This window comes from Dreissena polymorpha, chromosome 6, assembly GCF_020536995.1.
Source record: "Dreissena polymorpha isolate Duluth1 chromosome 6, UMN_Dpol_1.0, whole genome shotgun sequence".
In the NCBI taxonomy this organism is placed as follows: domain Eukaryota; kingdom Metazoa; phylum Mollusca; class Bivalvia; order Myida; family Dreissenidae; genus Dreissena; species Dreissena polymorpha.
In genome coordinates, this window is record NC_068360.1 from 7,741,608 (window position 1) to 7,762,927 (window position 21,320).

Below are 21,320 nucleotides of genomic sequence, written 5' to 3' on the forward strand. Positions count from 1 at the left end.
CTGCCCACACAAGTGACATGCATGTATGTGCTCGAGAAACTATGCCCAAAGCAGATCAAAGTTAAAATTCTTTAAATATATATCGTCCAAAGACAGTCACGCACAATTCCAGGCAAGCCAGCGAGACCGCAGTGGGCAAGCTGCTCTCAAAGGCGTCCCTGAAACGGAAGGACAAGGAACACGCGTGGAAGTTTACGAAGGACGCCATGAAGAAGCCGCTCCTAAGACGCACCGGACTCCGTGAGGACCTCCGTAGAGCCGCCGTCCGCAGTTTCAATGATATCCTTTACACATTTAACCCCGTTTTTTCCAGGGCGAGGGTCATTTATTTAATGTTTTACAAGTAGTCTTCGTTGCCCACTTCCTGGCACAAGACTTTCAATTTTGCTTACCATCTTGTTATGCCATAAGCTCTGTGTTTGTTCAAGCTCATTCAAACACGCAAATGCCTCCTTAAGTCATTCGTTATGTTACCCATATGCGTGTATGTGTTAATGAGGTCGTTCCGCGTCTGAGACTGCAATATGTGTGGACTTGGAGTGCGTCCCAGTACTCCCACATAATTACCTAGTTGACTCATGAAAGTTGGGACGAACATACATCAATACACTGTTGTATGTGTCGTTGTAGTATCTTCAAGATTCTCTCAAATATCACATCATAATAAAAAATATTTAATACACTATTTTTGTGCTATGGAATTGGAAATTACATGAAATGCGTTAACTTATCGTTAACACGAAACACAAATTTTCAAACGGACTTGTTCACAGATTGTCGCAATGTGTCCATTTTTGTTGTTGTTACAGATTTAAAAATTGTACATAAGGGAACGAAATAACACTAATGACATAGACTCGTACTGAAAATTTTCGTTTATGTGTAATCATATATCAAATTTGAACAAATCATTAAGCGTTTCAAACGTAAAGGTAATTGGTTCCAGCCCAGTTGGAATAAACATTTTTTCTTTCTTTCCTAAATTGAATTATTGTTTTGACTGTAATTATCTTCAATAAAACATTATTGTGTAGTTAACATAAAAGAATTAGCCATACGCTGCAGTAATGCCATCGTACAACGCTTTGAATTTTCCTTAACATGTCTCCACCAATTCAAATGTACATGGGCGACATGGCGAAAAAAGAGCCAGTAACAGACTCGATACTACTGAATGAGAACATTATAGACGTTGCCATGAGAAATGTGCGTACACGTATAACATTTTCTCACTTCATTATGTTTATTGGCATGGTATTGGTAGGTTGTGGCGAGGGTATCCGCGAAATACCGCTCAGAAAACAATTTAATCATTTGCTTTACAAAACAATATTGAACAGGTGTTGAATGTTAAATTGTGTTCGTTTTAATACATCTTGATGACGAGGATCCTACACAATTGAGTTTATCGGGTACGAATTTTAGACTGCAGATGAGTACAATAGAGTACAATAAAATTCATCAATAAGTTCCTAATTATACTTTTGAACTATTACGTTGTTAAAGCGTATAAGGGCTTGCTAATAATAGTGATGGCAAATAAAAAGCTTATAAAAATACAATTAAGTAATTTGCTAAATTAACTTGCAAAATGGTCTTAATCATTTACATTTTTACAAGAACATATCTTACTTCAATTCTTTATATTATTATTTATTTTGATCAGCCAAATATTTGGTATGTTAGCTTTTCCAGATGCATATGTTAATGTTAAAGAATATTCCCGTCCAGTTTCCTTTTGTAATGCTACTATTTGTAATATTATTTTCTAGTGGTATAGTGGAAAACTACTGTTCATGTTATATTTGGCATAAATATTTTCTTCAGCGCTATTTGCGAGACGAGATCTTCTGTCAGGTCATGAAACAGTTGACGGAGAATCCGAACAAGTAAGTTGGGAATGATTGTGCTTAATGTAATCAAGTGGGATCAGGCGTGTTGTCGTTGTGTGCTCAATGTAAGCAAGTGGCGTCATTCATTTGAAGGTCCTAAATGACTTGATGGCATTCATATCAGTTGAATCAAATGATGACACAAGAACGAGAGATTAATGTTTATTCTTTAATCTTTAGTGTGATATTTTCAATAGCTTGCTTTGTCTTTATTACCATTTCACGAGCCGCGTTATGCGAAAATAGTCTTATGCCATATGCGACCAGCGTAGCTTCCGGAAAGGCCACGCAGTCGCTTTGTCTGGTTAATATGATATCCTGTCCGCCAATCGGACCACGTAACCTGGGACGCCTTAATAGCGGGCAGGGTTACTCATGGACCAGACTGCCCGACTATGCAGGATGGTGATGAGCTACGCTGGCATATAGAATAATACCAATTTTCTCAAGATGCAGTTCATAAAAGCTGTAGGGAATTAGAAGACTGTTGACAATAAGTAAATATCTGTCTATTGAAGAGAATACCCGATCTTTTGTAACACTCTGTTTATTTTTTACCGTCATATAACCTAACTTTTTAATTCTTTCTTCTGTGAATTCTTTCATTAAATTAACCTTTTATGAAAAAATAAGACGAGTATTTTCGCGAACTAGCTTTTTTGTTTTAGAAACCATTCACGTTGGAACCAAATGCAGTCAATAGAGAGCTTGGTATTTGCATAAAATGATTTCAATAACGTTTGTATTCCTTTAAAATAATTACACCAGTTATATAGAACGTAACAGAAGATCATCGTATGCATACTGTTAAAGTCAAATCTAGAAAAAAACGACGCTTATCTGTAAAAAATCAAGACAAAATACATATAACAAAATGCCCAAATCCACCCTCTTTCATACAAACTCGTATTTTATTTGCTCACACCCGAACAATAAGTATCGGATGGTTTTCGCATTGGTAATGGAGATATATGTGATTTTGCGCGTAAAGTTTCGTCCCAGGCTAGATTTTTATTTACAAGAAATTTCCTTTAAACGAAAAATTTCATAAATGCGGAAAGTGTCGTCCCTGATTAGCCCGGCTAATCTGGAAAGACACTTGACGCACATAGATTTTGCCCCGTGTTCATAGAACGGGTCTAACATGTGTAATATGTAGAACATAAATACGAAACCCGGTTTTAATGTGGTGTCTATCTCATCTGCAGACTGAGCGAGGAGCGTGGCTGGCACGTGATGTGGATGCTGCTCACATGCACATTCCCGCAGTCGGAACTCCTCGACGAGCTAGAGATGTTCCTGAGAACAAACCCCAATGTGTTCGCCAAGAGATGTCTCGAAAAGCTGCACATGACCAAAAGGTATGCAGATACAATATCATAAAAACATATTTATAAAAGAAGTTATCTTTTTTCCAATGAGGTTGTTAAGAAGAGCCTTGGCGTAGCCGAGATAAAGCCAACGATAACAATTATGACTAGGCAATTATCCTGCAAACAATCAACAAAAGCAATTGACAATTTGTATGATTGAGAATTATCCGGAAATTACTAAGAAAAGGAACCGAACTGTGCTCTCTGATATATTTGTTTCGGAAAGATGCGTATGAACACATCGTATTAATGCATATTGCCAAGAAAACCAACCCCAATGGGTTCACTAAGGTGTCATATCAGGCATAATATCTTAAAAAGTTATGACTACTCATCGCCCTGTATACAAATCCGAATGTTCCTATTAAAAGGTGTCGTGGCAATTTTCAAATCTCAAAAAGGCACGACCTGCATATTCCACAGAAAATATACCACATTTTGTTTACTTACAGGTTTATCAGTAAGTTGCAAAAAAGTTGAAAAAAACCCTATTGTGTTCATCAAGAGGTTTATGTGCAAGCTTCATGTCTCCTAAATTGTCCAGAAAATCAAACTTAAATTGTTTAATTTGGTGTGTTGACAACCTTCATTTCTCCAAAACTGCAAACCAAAACTGTCCAAGAAATATGCCAGTGCATTATCCTAAAAAAACACATTCCCATGTGTTAGGAAGTGAGCGCAAGCTGCATAACTATGACTTGAAAGCACATTAACCCTCAAAATCAACAAATATTTCGTAATTATTTCGAAAATATAATGAAGTAAACACATAACAATCAAGGTTCCTGATAGCAATAGCCAACATTTCATCGCTAGATGTGGTCTGGTAACAAAGATTTAACAAAATACAATTTGTATTGTTTTTTCGCGGGACAATATATTCAACACACGTTCATGTACCAAGTTAGTGTTCGTGTGTCGTATGAATAGATATCGTTTCGGGAAATTAAAATGGAATATAATTTTATTGTGCCACAAAAAATAAAGACGATCATTTTGTATCTATTTAAGTCTATGTTACAATAGCACAACTAGCGTTGAAATTAAGGCTATGGCTATAAGGAACATTGATTTTTTATGGGTCAACTTTATTTCACGAAATATTTTGAAAAATATTCGTTGATTTTAAGTATTGATGTTACTTTAAGGGTATGACTTGGCAATTAAATCATATGAACGAGCATAAACTGTCCTCATTTTTCAGATAGTTTGGATAAGCATCGGTATATTTATATTTACCAAAAGGTATATTTACATCATAAGAAACAGCAAAGAAAGGATAACAAATAATAATAAATGTGTAAATTAAGTACATCGACAAGCTGCAATAGCCTTAAAATAGTAATTTTAACAATTATGTATTCGTGTCTTGTTAAATATAAATGACAATAAATAATGTATGTGTACATTGTGCTAGATGGTGAAACACATTATTGTATTTTACAATCTTAGTAATGAGGATAGTCTGCGGTATGTATATCAACACGTGAATTATGCTCATGGTTTACAAGTGTATTCATCCTTGTATGAACAGACATATTGCTTTTAATACACGCTGCTTGGATACATATAATTGAGTGCAAATACAATCGTACTAACATATACATGGGTAAAACAATTTAATACCATAATGGTTATCTATGTCTAGCAATTATGAGTTCTTTCTATTTAAGCTTAAACGTATAAAGCACACTAGTTTCATTCGAACCTTATTAATTAAACTAAACGTCATTGCATTCGTGGAACCTTACCGTACTATGATATACACATATTGCACTTTCTTTTACAAAAGTTATTATTTTATACACCATCGTTTGATGCGCATATTAGTGGACTACATACACTTTGAACTTCTTTGTCATAAAACATTCATTTTGGTGAAAATATTGCTTTAAATTTAACGTCAGCCAGCTTTTGTCAGTTTGACATGGGCAATGCATGCATGTGCTAGCATGAATCTTGTTTAAGTCTGAGTACATCACGATGTATAAGTTTTCTCTCGTTGATACTATCGTGATATCGAGAACGACCCGCTCATATCTGTATTCTTAATGTTGGTATATGAACATATTTCCTGTCATGACACACAACTGAAAGCCACTGAAGGCCAGTCATAGAATTTTGGTCATGTCTGGTTTTCAAACATGCTTAACTTATATAATTTAACCGTCATTGGAAAAGTTTCCTACTTTTAGGAATACAAACGCACAAAAGATCAACAACTCACAACTAGCACAACAACAAAAAAGCAACACATAATCCTAGTATTTCCTTTTTATGGTTAGGGCTATATTCAGTGATTATATTTAACTAAATTTTAATAATATTGCACGTTAATCTGGAGTATGGGCTGTAGCTGATGTTTAACTTGGAATGAATTTATGTACTAGTTACCTATATGCTCAGAGAGATATTTATTCTAGAATAAAGATCGTATTCTTGACTGCAAAACTTTCAGTTGGAATGGTGTCTTTTTAAAACATTTTATGGTCAAGAAACGCTTTAATTTTTTCCTTCTTTCGTTTTTCTACATTTTCAGCCATTTTAATCAAACTTTTGAAAGACTACTACCACCCTGGTGAAAGGCATGTATTTGATACAATGTAAATTCTCTGAATAATTTAGGGATGGCTGCCGGTACACGCCACCCCATCAAATGGAATATGACGCTCTGGCTAATCGCCATCCAGCTGTAGAGTATCAAGTGCTCTTCCCGGACCAATCAAAACAGGTAAAGACAATTTAAATATTTAAGTCAGAATACCTCGGCATTTCAATAGATTGATAGAAAATAGAATATTGAAGCTCAAACGATTCGCAAAGGACTATGTCGATCAATTCATTTATGTAGGTTAATTCACATCACGCTACCAACAGCATTTGATGTAGGATTTATGATTAATATATATTCAAATAAACATCAGCATTATTATTGCTAAATGTTATATCAATACCATATGTCAATAACTTTGACGACCAAGAGGATGAATAAAAAAAAACGTGTTCTCATTTTTGTGAAACACAGTTCGTGTTTAACAATCTATGCGTCATTGTAGAAAATTGAAGTGGATTCCAGTACGCGAATGTGCGACGTTCACAGCAAAATAGTAAAGAAATTACAGCTGAAAAATTCCGAGGAATACGGACTATTCTTTGGCCTTAAAGACAAAGGTATGCTTTAAAATTCATATTACTTAAAACAAATAACGCAAAGCCTGTTTTGGTAATACCCATATTTATGTTAGAACCTTTTGTTGCGATCCTAATTTTACCGTACACCTTTAAACCAAAGAGAATTTTACATTTGCATGTATATCCTGGCTATAATAAAAATGCTGTTCTATGTTTATTTACTGTCTAAACACTAATACAAAAAACAAATACAAAGGTCGCCGTGGTGTAATGGATATGGTGTCCGCCTTGCGACCGGGAGGTCACGGGTTCGATCCCCACCGTGGGAGCGTTCTTTAGATCTCCCCCAAAGACACCAAGTACTGGTTCTAGGCCCAGGAAACGGACTCGAGAGCGTTTATATAAGCCTAAGGCTTTCGACGCAATCGAGCTAAAATAAATAGGTTTAAACTAAATTAAACTAAATACAAATCTCATTGGAAAAACATGTATGATAAACATGTAAGTACACCAATTACCAAATACATAAGAATTGATTTTTTTAGACAGTGTTGGAAAGCGTAAGTAGTAGTAGGCGTTGCATTTGCTTATCAGATCTATGCTAGCTTACTAGTGAAACGAAACGAAGAGCAAGTTGTTTATATCTGAAATTGTACTCGATGGGTCTAGTTCGACTATTTAAGCGTTTGTTAAACAATTGAAATATAATTCACAAGCATTGACTGCTGTTTATTGTTCAGAGGACATCATTAATTACGTGACATCGCTTCAGCCATTCAAAAGATGGCATACGTAAATGATATATTTGTGTCCTTTAATTTAAATATGATTATGACACACATATATATGGATTTTGTTACAAGTATAGCTGTAAATTGTTTTACCAGTACACGATGCTAGAACATCACTGCCTGTGCTTTCATTTTCCTATTTTCTTCGCAATTGATCACACATTTTTGATCAAATGGTCTTTCCGTAACACAACTCTTAAACCTACTATAATTCTGATTACTTATAATAGTTAAATATCATTGCCACGCCAATCGCCGATTACGATAACGAAAGGAATTTCTTTTTAAATAAACGCCTTTTGCTTCAGTAGTATTGAAGTTTTTCAACTACGTGATGCTGTTCATGTTGCAATCGTGAATGATTTTCCTTATTATTGTGATAATTATACATATTATGGTTTCTATGGTAACGTTTTGATAATATTCTGTTCCGACTTTTTGTTCAGACTTTGGGCTAGGACTCGGTAAGACTTTTGTTTGGAGTTTGATATTGTTATACACTTGCAATGTAAACTAGATTATTTTGTGATTGGACTTTGTTAGATTTTTATGTATGTAGAGGAAACGGGGGGACATGGGAGTATTTGCAATATTTTGTTGTAGCACAACAGTTGGTTTATACACGTTAAGAAATAATTTATAAAAACTATAATGCGACAATGTAAAACTGATACTTGAATTATTTGGTGATTGTTGGAAGTAAATAGAAATTATCTGGATATCGTCAACTAGCAAAACCCCATATGGTCCGCAGGTTCAGACAGCGCTGACCCTTATTAAGTTATTATGTACCAATGGCAGTTATATATTTAAATACTTTAATTTGACACGGTGTGTGATGTTCAAAGGATTCTTAATGGGTCTGATTGATTGGTATCACCAGATCAGTGTTTTATCCATCAAATATAGTAATTTGCGGAATACTTAGTAAGTGCATTGATTAACATACCGTAATTTTATATAACCGTACTGTCTCGGAAAATCTTAGTTTTATGTTTTTAGTTCTTTTTTAGTATTCCTTTCTATGTTTAGACTGCACACATATCATGCATGAACCGACGGCATTTTTATTTGATTTGCTTGCTTGATCATTCATTTTAGCAATGATTAGCTCTTACATAAATTTTGATTGGTCGATGCAATTCAACTTGTTCATATTAATCGTTTCAAAAGTATCATTAGTTCATAACTTATATCGTTTTCCTCGACTCATTCGGACAATTTAAATTTCTTTCAGTATGTTAACGTACGTCACGTGTTGTTTCAGTATTGAACGTTGCCTATTGGGACTACTTTAACGTACGTCACGTGTGGTTTCAGTATTGAACGTTGCCTATTGGGACTACTTTAACGTACGTCACGTGTTGTTTCAGTATTGAACGTTGCCTATTGGGACTACTTCTTCGACTATCTGTCGCACATTCAGCGATATTACATGAAATCCACAGGATCACATGAACAGACAGAAGGTAATGCGTTAGACAACAAAGTTCATTACATACAAATATTGATTTTGGAGAGAGACAGTTATTTCAAACACATACATAATTAGAACACCACTGCACATTATCTTATTAATGGTGCTTTCTCTTCACACCAAGTGAACGTTTGATTAACGTTATTCAGGTCAGATTTGACCATTTAAAAGTTACAAATTATAAGCTCTAAATAACAATGTGAAACAATGTTTACAAGTGTTGAGGCACTTTGTTTCGACAATAAAATAATGAGTTTTGATAGGTGCATTTAAAGTAAAACATGTTTCATTCATTCGGCACTTACTTCTTATCTTTTCGTGTTATTACCCAGTGTTATCGCCACTTGCATGTTCTATGGCATCTGTCACGTTCACTTCATTCCCTTTCCAGCCAACATGATCCCTCCTGTCCTGATATTCATGAAGAAACTATGGATGAACGCCATTCCGGGACGAGACAAACTTGCAGATAGCAAGTTTCATTTCCCTCAGGTAACAATCCGATACGGTACCATATTGAAGTGGAATTAATCGAAGAGCGCTATTTCACCGCACTTTCTCTCGGCGCAAAAAATAATCAAGCATAATCAAACACGAATCGAAATCAACATATCAACGACACATCAGGCATTTACATGGATATATAATCTCACTTATCTCTTTATCACAATCAATAATTCTTTTAAGTTACATATGCTGACTTTTAATTATATTCTTCGTTCACAATTAAACATGTCGATCCGCAAAATATAGCAAACTTTCTAAGAAGTTAAAACATCACTAATCTGCTTTTACAGTATTCAAGCAACTATATCCGCCGATTTGAATATAATTATGTTCACCCAAGTGGAATACTTATTACACAATGGCACTTTTATCGGCTCATATGCATGCGTTGGAATATTGCAAATAAGCAGTTGCTGCATTTTTAAGGAGGTGCCGAACTTCCTGCGCGGCTACCACGCGTGTTCAGACGCGGAATGCGTCTCCCTGGGGGCGCTGTTGTTCAAGGCCAAGTATGGAGACGAGAAACAACCCCTTGACCATATAGAGTACGTGTAGACGTCTTCGTTTCACTTGGTCAAGTCTAGAGTATTAATTTTACCTGAACCCTGGTACCCAAAACCTGTGTTTGGTACCCAAAACCTCATATATTTTGTTTTGCTATTGTTATGCGATGACCGCTGTATAATTTCTTAGTGCTTTGTTATGGATTTGTTTGGGGCAGTTAGTCGATTGTGATGAAAGTGGATCTCAGGCTTATCACCTTTGTTTAAATTCCAGTAAATAGCTTATTTTGCAATGTTAGGACTCAAAACTTAACAAAAGGCAATATTTGTGGAGACTTTGAAGTTAAAACAACTATTCTTTCTTGCATCTTATTCAATTATTAAATCTTAATTTGTTGCACAAAGGTACACTATGTATTATTTTTAACAGACCAAATGTGAATTTCAAATTAATGAATAAAAATAAATTGATGCAATGTTTTGTAATTATTATTCAACTGTTTGAGCAATTTAGTGTGATTTAACCGTTTTAAAGTACATCAGTTATCGGTTTTGTTAAAATTGAACAGTTGCTTTCAACTTTTTTTCAAAAAGAAACTCAATTTGTTGAGCACGGATGCCAAGTACATGTATTGAATGTTACATTTTGGCTGCTGCTTTGTCTATCTATAATTTCGATCAAAAGGGATGTAATCTATAAAAAAAGACGGTCCGATAATCTGTCAAGACGAAGAGTCGCTCTCATTCATGGCTTTTATTTTCGTCTTTAGGGATGTGATACCAACGCTTCTACCAAGAACAATAATTGAGGGCAAACCACCATCAGAGTGGAAAAAGGTAACATTCAATTTTGTCTAGTCCATCAATAACACGTATACATAAACAATTTACATTTCATGATCATATACATGCTTTGCGTTTAGTTCCAAAGACCTTATCTAAACAGTGTGCTGTTCTTGTTTAAGCTGCTGCAAGCCAACATTGCGCAGTTAAAATTTCCGACGAAAGAAGATGCCAAAGTCGCCTTTTTGAAGATGCTCAGTAAATGGCAGACATATGGATCTGTTTTCTTTGAAGTTCGGGTATGTATGTTTGTCGGCGTATCTCCAATATCATTTTTTTTCTTTCTTTTGTGTCAAGACAAGTGCAATCATCTGCAATATTAACCGTTATCAAATACATACAAGTGTTGCTATTGCCTATCATTAAGCTGGAAATGGTACTTATAATATTATCACAGGTGATTTCACTGCGGCAATCCGTTCCTAATATCAAAACCTCATATCGGCTGAAATACCTAAGCTCAATGTCTGCCTTAAATACTTTTCCCTTGCTTGTAATTCTGCAATAATTGTCATTTTAGCAGAAAAAACACTGTTTTAAATCAATCCTTTGTCGTAAAATATTGTTCTTTATTACATATATGGAAACAAGTTTTTGTTGTGTAAACAATGTATTTATAAAATTCTAACATTGAACACTAAGCATTGTTATCAATATTTGAAACAACATGTGATCGTTTTTATGCTAAGCAACGGAGCACCAAGACCTACCCGAAGGACCTCATTGTTGCCGTGAATCACAACGGGGTTGGGCTGGTGGACACTGCTTCAAAGGTTTGCGCGAAACGGTGTTTTGTTAAGGTTTCATGTGTATATAGTATACGTTTTTGTGTGTTTAATTCTGAGCTAGACGTGATGTTTTGTGCGAATTTTAAACAAGTTCCGCATTGCTTTGTTTCGACAGCGCCAAGGAGGTAACTCACAGATTTAATTGTTTGGATGGTCAGTGTTGTTGTGTATGTTTAGCTCTGTAAAGGCATTTGAACTCTTGCCTTAAATAAAAAAAACGATAATGAATCACCTAATAATATGTTGGAGTTTCATTTTTTTTACAAAATCTAAATTATGTATGCAGCTTGTCACATATTATATATTACAATAAATTGTCTGACTTACCTAAAAGAAGCAAATCCGCAAAATGTTATTCTGATACTGTTTTCGTTTTGAAATATAATTTAGGTTAACAAGATCATTATGTGAAATTGCAACACACATTATCAGGCTGACATTTATCATTCTTATGCATATGTAAGTAAGATTAGATCGTTGGTATCGAAAAACAAAATATTGTAGTTGTTAAATTTGGTATGATTCTATCGTTGTACCGCAGGAGGTGCTGGTGATGCATAGCTTCGACAAAATCCCCAACTGGGCGTTTGACGAGCATTCCTTTACCCTGGTTATTGGCGAGGGATCCAGCACATCGAAGATCTACATGGAAACCACCGTGGTACGTAGATGATAATTGGTATGCGGTGGCAACTAGGTGCATTTCAAATGACTGTATTTTTTACTTTATTGTCCCTACATTATTTTTGGCTGAGTGATTTACATCCTTCAGTTATCTTATAGTATTTATCTAAATTTGTGTGTGCTTTGCGATAAAAATTCAAAACCGTTTTCAACATCTACTACCTTATTGTTATGAAATAAATAAATGTAAGCATGCATTAAACTCTCGGTCTCATTAGATTTTTCATAGCATTATAACCAGGCTCAAATGTAAATGAAATAAAATGAATAAAACATAATCTAATAAAATAATGCTTGCTTTGCGGCAGGGTCACAACATGGATGACCTGATAATGTCCTACGTGGGCTACATAATGAATACTCAGATCAAGAAGAAACCTTCGTATGCAGGCATAGTGGTGGGCGAGTCCGTCTGCTAGGCCTCTTTGCCAGGAAGGCGGTGGATTATTGATGCCACAACCACCAGTACTCAGCATCCATCTAATCCTGAGCCTGGATGTTTCTGAGCAGCGCCGATGGTTGCTTGGTTGACGACCGGATTGTATTATGCCGCGGTAGTGACCACTTTACAGGCTGAGAAACAAACTAAAACCACTTACAATATTTAAGTAATGATAGGTGTCCAACCGCTAAAAATGTTGAAAAGACGTTACTAATATAAATGGCAACTTTGTTTACAGCCGTTGAATCATGTGCGCTACTTTATGTACGTTTTTATCATTTGTCGGAAACATGACGAGAAATAAGGTTACACATTAATCAAACTGTATTGTTTGTTGTTAAAAGCAAAAACAATATCGTCTCGTGTATTAACAATATGGTAGAATCATTAATATGCAATGTGCCGTTTGTTTAAAGGTATATTCATTGCCAGAGTGTTCAGCTCTATATCAAAAGCCCCAAATCCGTAGGATCCATCACCATCTGTGTACACGATTTCTCATCCTTTGGATACACGTTATTTGCAAACTGGTCACTGTTTTACATTCAATGATTCATTTATATGATCTGTTCTTTTAAATTGAGTGTTGAAACTTGTCGAAAATAAATGAAGCTTAAGAAAAGAAAACTTGTCTTTCAAGTTTTTAAAAATTGCAAGTATTTATTTAACATGTGTGTTATATACAAAAACCCTTGCTTATGTTAAGCTCTATTTGCGAAACGATCATTGAACATGGGCAATGATTGAGCATTTTGCTTAGGAAGATATTATAAATAGCTGTATAACACAAATGTGGGACAATATTTTTTAATTGTTTAATTAATATTTGCATTACTCTCATAGTAAATGTTTTGCGATATGCTTATATATTATCAAAATTTGTCATCATATATATCTCTAGTTTAATCAGTGTTTCTTTAAGTATTTATACTTTTGATGAAACGCAATTGTGTTTTTTTATTTTATATTACTTATTTTGTATAATTATTTATTGAGAAATGTCTTTAATTAATGTGTATATAAAAGTAACCAACCATAAGTCGTGCATTTTCAAAATGAACCCCCGATGAGCAAACTAAGGATTATTTCGGTTTCCCCCGGTTAAAGCCGCAACGCGCAGGACAACAACCTCCCTTTGATTAAACTAATGACTTCATTTGATATAACTGCGTTTTTCTGGAAAATGGTGCCATTTTCCTTTGTTTGTTTTTAAAGTAAATATCACAAGCTCAGAGCAAATAATTGGATGAATATAATACCAGGTAAGTGTTAAATTTTTTTTCTCGGCGAAAACATGAACCGCTCGCTGAGTATTCTCTCTACATGTTTATTTATGTGGCTTCCATTTTATTATCATAGTATTTTTTTGTTTTTCCAACATATCAATCACCATGTATAATACCAATATATTAAAGCATAAACACGAAATACTGTTTTGTTATATTTACAACTCGTGCAATAGTAGTTAAACATGTCAGGTTATGTTAAATTTTCGAATACGCAAACATGTATGTAGACGGTTCTGTATTTGAGTGTTGCATATCATGCTCTACAAGCAAACTTATCATTTTTCAAATGTATACATTGATACATAACAATCTAAACATTAGATCTACATAACTAAATGTAATTTTAAATAGATAAATGATTTGATAATCATGGAAATCAACGTTGATATCAACATTGTATTTTGTCATACACCAGCTGTGTACACTGCCCTTTATCCATTTCCAGCAACATGCTCACAGATTCAAAAGAGGTTCGCAATCTAGTGGTAGTGTAACAAGTTAAATAGCGATTAAGGATTAATAAATACTACATCTTCTACAATGGCACACGGACACCTAGTAGTAAAAAAGTGATAGAATGTTTGCCCATGATGGAACGATTATTTGTGTGTTTTTCAATCTACAAAAAAACTTGTGTCATTGTGTCGTGTATGTGCACAATATGTGTATTTTCACACAGTGATTGTGTGCGTTGCTTTTCGGGGAATTGTTTGTTTGTGAAAAATGTTTCTATTTAAAACATTTATTAAGAACACTTATATATACCTCTTCCTGAGATACACTACGAGTATTTTTAGAATATACAATAAGAATAGAATATGATACTTAGTTTTGAAATCTGGTAAACACAAAAGGAATCAGCTTATGCTGGAACCACTTGTTTAATCCTGTCCCAAACAGTAATTGAATCTATTATGCTCGTTGATTGGGTTCTTAGTTTTATTACAAATCTATGAGGTTATTCTTGATTTCCTCTCTCCGGTTTTGCGATTACCTCTGGGCTTTAGGTTACGTTTGGAATTCCTTCAACCGGTCTAAACCCACCTATGCTTTGCACTGACCGTTCCAATACGGTGACCTAATCATGATTTTATATTATATGCCTTATACAATTGGGTATTTGCCTTTTATACAAGTCTAGCGGACAAGTATTTTCCCCTGAATATGTTTCTGGAGTTGGAGTTCCCATATACTAAATAAAATGGGTAAACCCTGTAAAGTCACTCATTGTCTCTAAAACATCGATAACTGGCTCTTATGAAAGTACTTACTCTTTAAATCACAGCTGAATCAAATAAGTAGTCATTTACACGAGTTCAAGCAGTGAATGAATTGTTGGTTTACTTCCTCACTATCTATCAGTCGCCTAAATTAATTGCATCTGATAGGAAGGCACAATCGGTTGACCTCCGTGTCAAGGCGAGATAGGGGCGACGTACACTATAAAATAATCATTGGTTTAAGTACCTGCGTGATTATATAGTTCGAGCTTATTTTGGGAATATTTATTAACACTTGTCAACTGACTTTTTTTAAATTGTCATTCTTAGACTGGGAGGATGGATTTGTTGGTGGTCGAAATAGTTTATTATTGGTTGTTAGTTCTGTCATTGTATAATTTTAGTGACATATTCAGTGCAAACTAGTTGTGCACATATGTCGATGGTGGAAATATACATCGCTTGCATGCAGGTTTCTTGTGACGGAAGTATGTTATTTTCGGAGGTAAAATGAACTACCTCAAATACGTATTGTCTAACAATCTACACAAAAGTTCTTACCGGTACACTTTTTACGCTAATTATGTGCAAAAATGGTTTTCAAACACGCGACAAAATCAAACAAAAATGAAATAAATACGTGTCCCTATTAATTGTAATTGCACAAGACTTATTAATGTTGTTATATCGTGAACGGTCCATGAAGACACACATACATTAACACATTCTAAATCCACAACTCTTAAATTGTGAATACCTTGCTAACTGTTAGTTTAAAGTTTTCGGCTTCTCGTTTAATTGGATGATATATACTACTTCAGCCGATAAGTTACATTGGTAGCTTAACAATTTCATTATCACCCAATATGTGACTCTGATGAATGAGTAATGGCTCGTTGCAATTCCTCTCTACCGGAATATGATATCGGCCCGAACACTGTGAAGTGCAGATGCATATGTACATCTTGAAACCATATTTGATGATTGAGGTCAAATAAGAATGATCACAATGGGGACTTAATGACACAATGTCATATTTAGATTTTTGCAAAATTATCGACTGCAATTTAAATATGAAATAACTGACGACATAACTATGGGTGTATTCATAGCCACACATTACACTAAAACATCTAAGATAATATACATGTGTACATTTATCCGTCTTAAACAATTTTTTTTTAAATACAACATTTTTTCCGTATACGTATTACTTGAATTAAGAAAGTAAAAGGTTTTGAAATACACTTACAAGAAAACTGTCAATAAAAGTTATACATATCCTATTTAGATTTTCAGTACATGTAAGCGTCATATAAGCACACCAGACGTGCATCGACATAGCTGGGGTTTGTGCAACCTTTAATCCTTGATAAATCAGCATACTCACGACCCATCGTTATCTCGTCCTACTAGGGGATGATTATCATATGTTTGTGAGCACACTAGTCGTGAACAAGAACAAAATTAAACATAATGTTGAGGAAGTAAAACATTCACAAACATCAACAATTTAAGTTTGCTATCTGTTTATTGATCGTTTTAAATGTACTGTTATTCGATTGGATTTAAGTGTCAACGTATGGATTTGTTTTTTAAAACTATTTTAGAAGTGTTATAATGCCTATAATTTAACACAATTAATACATTCGATATATTGAGATACGCACTTTATGTTTATATAAGTAGAAGAAAATGCATAGAATAGCGTTATAGTGGGCACACATGACAGGAAAATTACCTACGACAATGCAATATAACGAGACGTCAACAACAGCCACAGATGCCATGGATACGACTACAACGAATCACAAGAACACCATTGAAGGTATGTACGCCAATATAAAAACAAACGATATGTATGAACACAAGTAAATCGTGTGTGGTCATATTAATGTGATTGACCTGCACCAGGTATACGTGTGAGTACGTGGGGTATCATTGTCTTGCACCTGAAATAATGGATGAGTGTAAAATTTCAAAGAATGCAAAGAATAATAATGTGATATTTGAAACATTTTCCCTCGAATTTCACTCCCATGAATAGACATATACATATATACACACATATGTTTGTACTGTAACGCTTTTTTAATTCATCGTTATATTTAATTTAAGACTGCTAAAAACGAGTTTATTTGTTATTTGCTTGCCTTTATTTTATGCGTCAATAAATCTCTATTTCGTTCAAAACTTGACTTATTATGTTAACATTATAATAACCAGATATAAAAAATAATAATTTAAGTTTAATTTAAATGCTCAAAATAAAAATTACATTTACATTTACTTGTTTTTTGGTAAAGGCGCTTTAATGTATTTATGATTAATGACAATTGTCGAAAACGTGAAACTAATTATCTTATTCGATTACATAATTATACCGAGTTTCCTTATCGATTGTATCAGATATGACTGCTATATTTCTTTAGACCGCAAAGCAGAAATATTTAAGCATTTACACGTTGTCTGACACATAAAAATCGTCGTGTTTAAAAAATAAATACATGCGTTAAAATATATGGTATTCATTCAAACACGTAAAAATCATTTGAAGTAAAACTATCTTGAAATATTGAAAATATAGACCGTTACAAAACGTCTACAGAAATCTACAGTAAGAATATGTTAATATAAAGATAGCGTATTGAAATGTTTAGTTTTATAAAACCATATTCAGCATCTCTTTATTGTTGTTCCGTTCGCTTTTGAACTTTTGTATAGGTATATGTATGATTTGAGTCTGTTATAATTTTACTTACAGTTTTCGATTAAATACTTGTTAGAATGGCTGTATACTTGATTACAATCCATTGTTTATCTAAGATAAATCACAGGCGTCCCTATCACATTTACCAGATAAGCTAATCACTGAACGGAATGAAGTTGATATGTAAACTGTATTCATCAACATGTTGCCCAAAATATAAACACAATGCATCAATCCTGTTTTCGCATGTTGTTAATTGGCGGTAATAAACATTCAGTAACGATTAACAAAGTGTATTAGCAATCCGGCATTCTGCCATATATCGATTTAAAAATGAACAAATATACCAATCATAACAAATAATAAGTATGGCTATTACAGTTATGTTTATAAATATACAATTACAAAGCTGCTAGAAGATTTACATTCTCAGATTTAAGTTTGCGGGCTTCAACCAAAAAAGTTGCAATGCTTTTGAGCTTAAGAACATTGGTGCAAGACTTCATTGATATATATTTACTTTGGTAGGCCAGGATGTACTGATACATGCATTATATTTTATACACAAGTTGTAAGATAATGAACGACAAAATTAAAAAATATTTTCGGATTCACAAACATTCTGATAACAGAATTAACACTACTTCTCGGGATAAGATACTACATCCGCCAACTTCTTTTTCAAGATAATTGGAACTAAATTGAATTGGCACATTGGATTCTTGACTTTTTCGAAGCTTTTTCATATATATTTTAACGATTATCGTTGGAAAATATGTATAAAATGAGAGAAAAACCAGACGTGTTTGTTAAAAAAAACATGTTTCATATCAGACAAATATTAAATAAAAATTTGAGCTTAATCAATTTGTGTTTTTTAAACAAACAAACGGAGGAAATCTTGTCAATTAAGACTTTAAAAATCCGTCCTTGGATATTGAACATACACCAAAACATAACAATAAATTCAATAGATTATTTGAACTATATAAATTGTATGATGGATTTACGCACGTGTTCTAACAAGAGAACATACAACACAATAATTGATCAACGCCTTTCTTGAATTACACATTTCTATTGGCCAATTACACCAGTATCGCGGTCTGACTTGCTCAACACATCGTCAATGGCTAATGGATTGTCCCATGTATCTACAAGCGAAAAACGTAAAGGGACTAAGAAGTATTTGTATGTGTTAAATTACTATGGATAAGCATCGTACAATATCAAAAGTTGCTTTGCGCATTGCAGATATGCTCCATATGTCCACGGGCACTGCAATCGGTGTTCTACTGGCGGTGTTGTGTGCCATAGGAGGCATCGCATTTCTTCTGGCGTATCTCTACAAGAAAGGGTACACTTTCCTTCTCTTAATGTGCAATACGGATTGTATTTCCAATGCTCTGTGTCTACAAATAAAGCCGAATATGTTGGTTTCTTAGGAAAATAAACCGGTTTGTAAAATTTCAAATCAGTCTTTGCTGCGTGTAACGCAGCACCGTGTCGAATAATGCATGTGTAAACGTATTGTTACTGTTTTAAAACATATGTATTGATACAGGTATAATTATAATATACTACAATAATACTTATTAAATTTAATATAACTGTATGACTCATTTCACGTCTGATTTTACTACATTTAGGTATTATATAACAAATATCATCGATTCTATTGCTAGCAATATGACACCTTTCTTTTGCATGGTTATGTATTAATAAATGGTCTCTGTTCGCCACCATAAATTAATTTGTTATAACATTTCAGGAAATTATCGTGCGCAACATGTAGAAACTACGTGCGAATTCGCAAGCGCACGTTGTCGATCTCAAGCACTGGACAGTCTGCCGGTAACGATGCAACATTCGTCACGGACCCTACCAGACCGAACCAAGAGAGACAACTCTTCAGTATTGGCGATCAAGATGGCGGCGATGATGGCCGACCAAACACTAATCTGAGACGACGATTACCGACCGAGGACGAGTTTTTCTACGACGAGGTATTTGAGAAATCAGCTTTTGTGGACGAGAGAACACAGAGGGCTAACAAACAGCTCGTGAGTGATGACGACTTTGAGAGAATGTTGGATGAACTAGAAGTTCCAGATCTTGATTTCAAGAAACCGTCAAAATCATGAAACCTTTTTAATTGGAAGAAAGCGTGCCATGCTGTTCTAAATGTTCGACATATGTGTTGTAATAGCATGACACGTACATACCTTCGGGGGAAAAAATGTTCGCAAATTCCGTTTTATTAGGTTCGTCATGTACTCAATTTTATAAGCTGGTGAGTCAGCCAACAAAACGGTTAAAATTCTAACCAACGACGGATTTGTTGCAAACGTGTTAAAATTGGGGTATACATGAAGTAGTAATCGTATTTTAAATTATCTATTGGTATTTAAAATACGGTGTTAACAATGCATTTATCAAACAAAATGTATTAGGAAATATTATTTTTATCACAATTGCAGAATAGAGATTTCTTGCTTACCAACGAAACAAACAACAGACAAAAAATCTTCCTCTTAGATAGTCTGCAATTGAAACTATTTATTACATAAGTAAAATCATTAAATCACCAATTCATCATATAAAGCTTAACGGCACGAACAAATAAAAACTTCATGCATATTGCTATTTTTCTTCAAATTAAATATTAGAACTTACATAATAAATAAATACATGAATTTACATTACAAACCCCCCAAACATAGTCATAACATGCATTTGTGTATTTAAAACAATTTCCACGAATATTAACTGTATTATAACTTCTAACAGGACACTTAGTCTCTAATTATCCGATCTGACCAAAATGTTACCAGAGTAGGAGTGGTGTCTGGTTTAGATTATTACGCCATTGATGTTTTATATGATGTCATTATAGGCAATACAATAAATATCGATGTCATGATTAATAGACTATATAGTGTTTGACGACTTTGATTTGTGAACAGATGTTTGTTTGCGAGGAATGATTCTGTTTTGCTGGAGGTAAATATATTGAGGATTTTAGGTTATGACGGCAGCGGGCCGATTATAGACGTCCGGCCCAGCTCTGCCGTGTGTTATTGTCTAAATAGATCATTCGTTTAAAAGTCGTTGCCAAAGTGTTCATCTCAAAATCAAATAGACTCATTTTTCGGATCCATCACCATTTGTTTTCAGATTTCCTGATTTCACATAATTTGCATACCTCTGAACAGCAATATGTAAAATGTTTTGTCATTCAGTTATTAATCTATATGATGTGTTTTATTTAATAAACTGTTGTAATGTGTTGCGAGTCGCCACCACCAACGACATTATGAGATTTCATGATTACTACAACAACGAATTACAGAGAAACTGTTTAAGGTATGTTGGCCAAATTGGTTACAGATAATATCGTTCACACAGATAAGAAGAAAAGTAAATAATATTTGGTATAATAAATGCGATTGATATACACTTGGTTATTCTTTAGAGCACAGTAAATACTATTTGGTATAATAAATGCGATTGATATACAATGTACACTTGGTTATTCTTTAGAGAACAGTAAATACTATTTGGTATAATAAATGTGATTGATACACACTTGGGTATTCTTTAGAGAACAGTAAATAATATTTGGTATGATAAATGTGATTGATATACACTTGGTTATTCTTTAGAGTA

The 21,320-nt window shown here is 34.1% G+C and overlaps 2 protein-coding genes across 6 annotated transcripts in view; both read left to right on the plus strand.

Annotated features, from left to right (window-relative positions):
• LOC127834819 (myosin-VIIa-like) overlaps positions 1-13,830 on the plus strand; it is a 46,124-nt gene extending 32,294 nt beyond the window's left edge. For 4 of the 5 annotated variants that reach the window (XM_052360877.1, XM_052360881.1, XM_052360879.1 and 1 more), the window contains 15 exons: positions 113-279; positions 1,112-1,206; positions 1,828-1,889; positions 3,101-3,253; positions 5,891-5,996; positions 6,322-6,436; positions 6,943-6,957; positions 8,562-8,657; positions 9,057-9,157; positions 9,599-9,717; positions 10,446-10,512; positions 10,641-10,757; positions 11,208-11,291; positions 11,848-11,967; positions 12,299-13,830. In XM_052360877.1, coding sequence (XP_052216837.1) covers positions 113-279; positions 1,112-1,206; positions 1,828-1,889; positions 3,101-3,253; positions 5,891-5,996; positions 6,322-6,436; positions 6,943-6,957; positions 8,562-8,657; positions 9,057-9,157; positions 9,599-9,717; positions 10,446-10,512; positions 10,641-10,757; positions 11,208-11,291; positions 11,848-11,967; positions 12,299-12,409 — 1,528 coding nt within the window. In that variant the 3' untranslated portion in view covers positions 12,410-13,830. The remainder of the gene's footprint in view (positions 1-112; positions 280-1,111; positions 1,207-1,827; positions 1,890-3,100; positions 3,254-5,890; positions 5,997-6,321; positions 6,437-6,942; positions 6,958-8,561; positions 8,658-9,056; positions 9,158-9,598; positions 9,718-10,445; positions 10,513-10,640; positions 10,758-11,207; positions 11,292-11,847; positions 11,968-12,298) is intronic. The other variant, XM_052360880.1, reaches the window with a different exon arrangement.
• A 2,526-nt stretch (positions 13,831-16,356) lies between these two features.
• LOC127836243 (uncharacterized) lies at positions 16,357-21,172 on the plus strand. Its single transcript, XM_052362731.1, has 3 exons — positions 16,357-16,769; positions 18,906-19,008; positions 19,423-21,172. Exons 1-3 carry the CDS (start codon positions 16,667-16,669, stop codon positions 19,793-19,795), a joined length of 579 nt encoding a protein of 192 aa, XP_052218691.1. The 5' UTR covers positions 16,357-16,666; the 3' UTR covers positions 19,796-21,172.
• Positions 21,173-21,320: the final 148 nt, after the last annotated feature.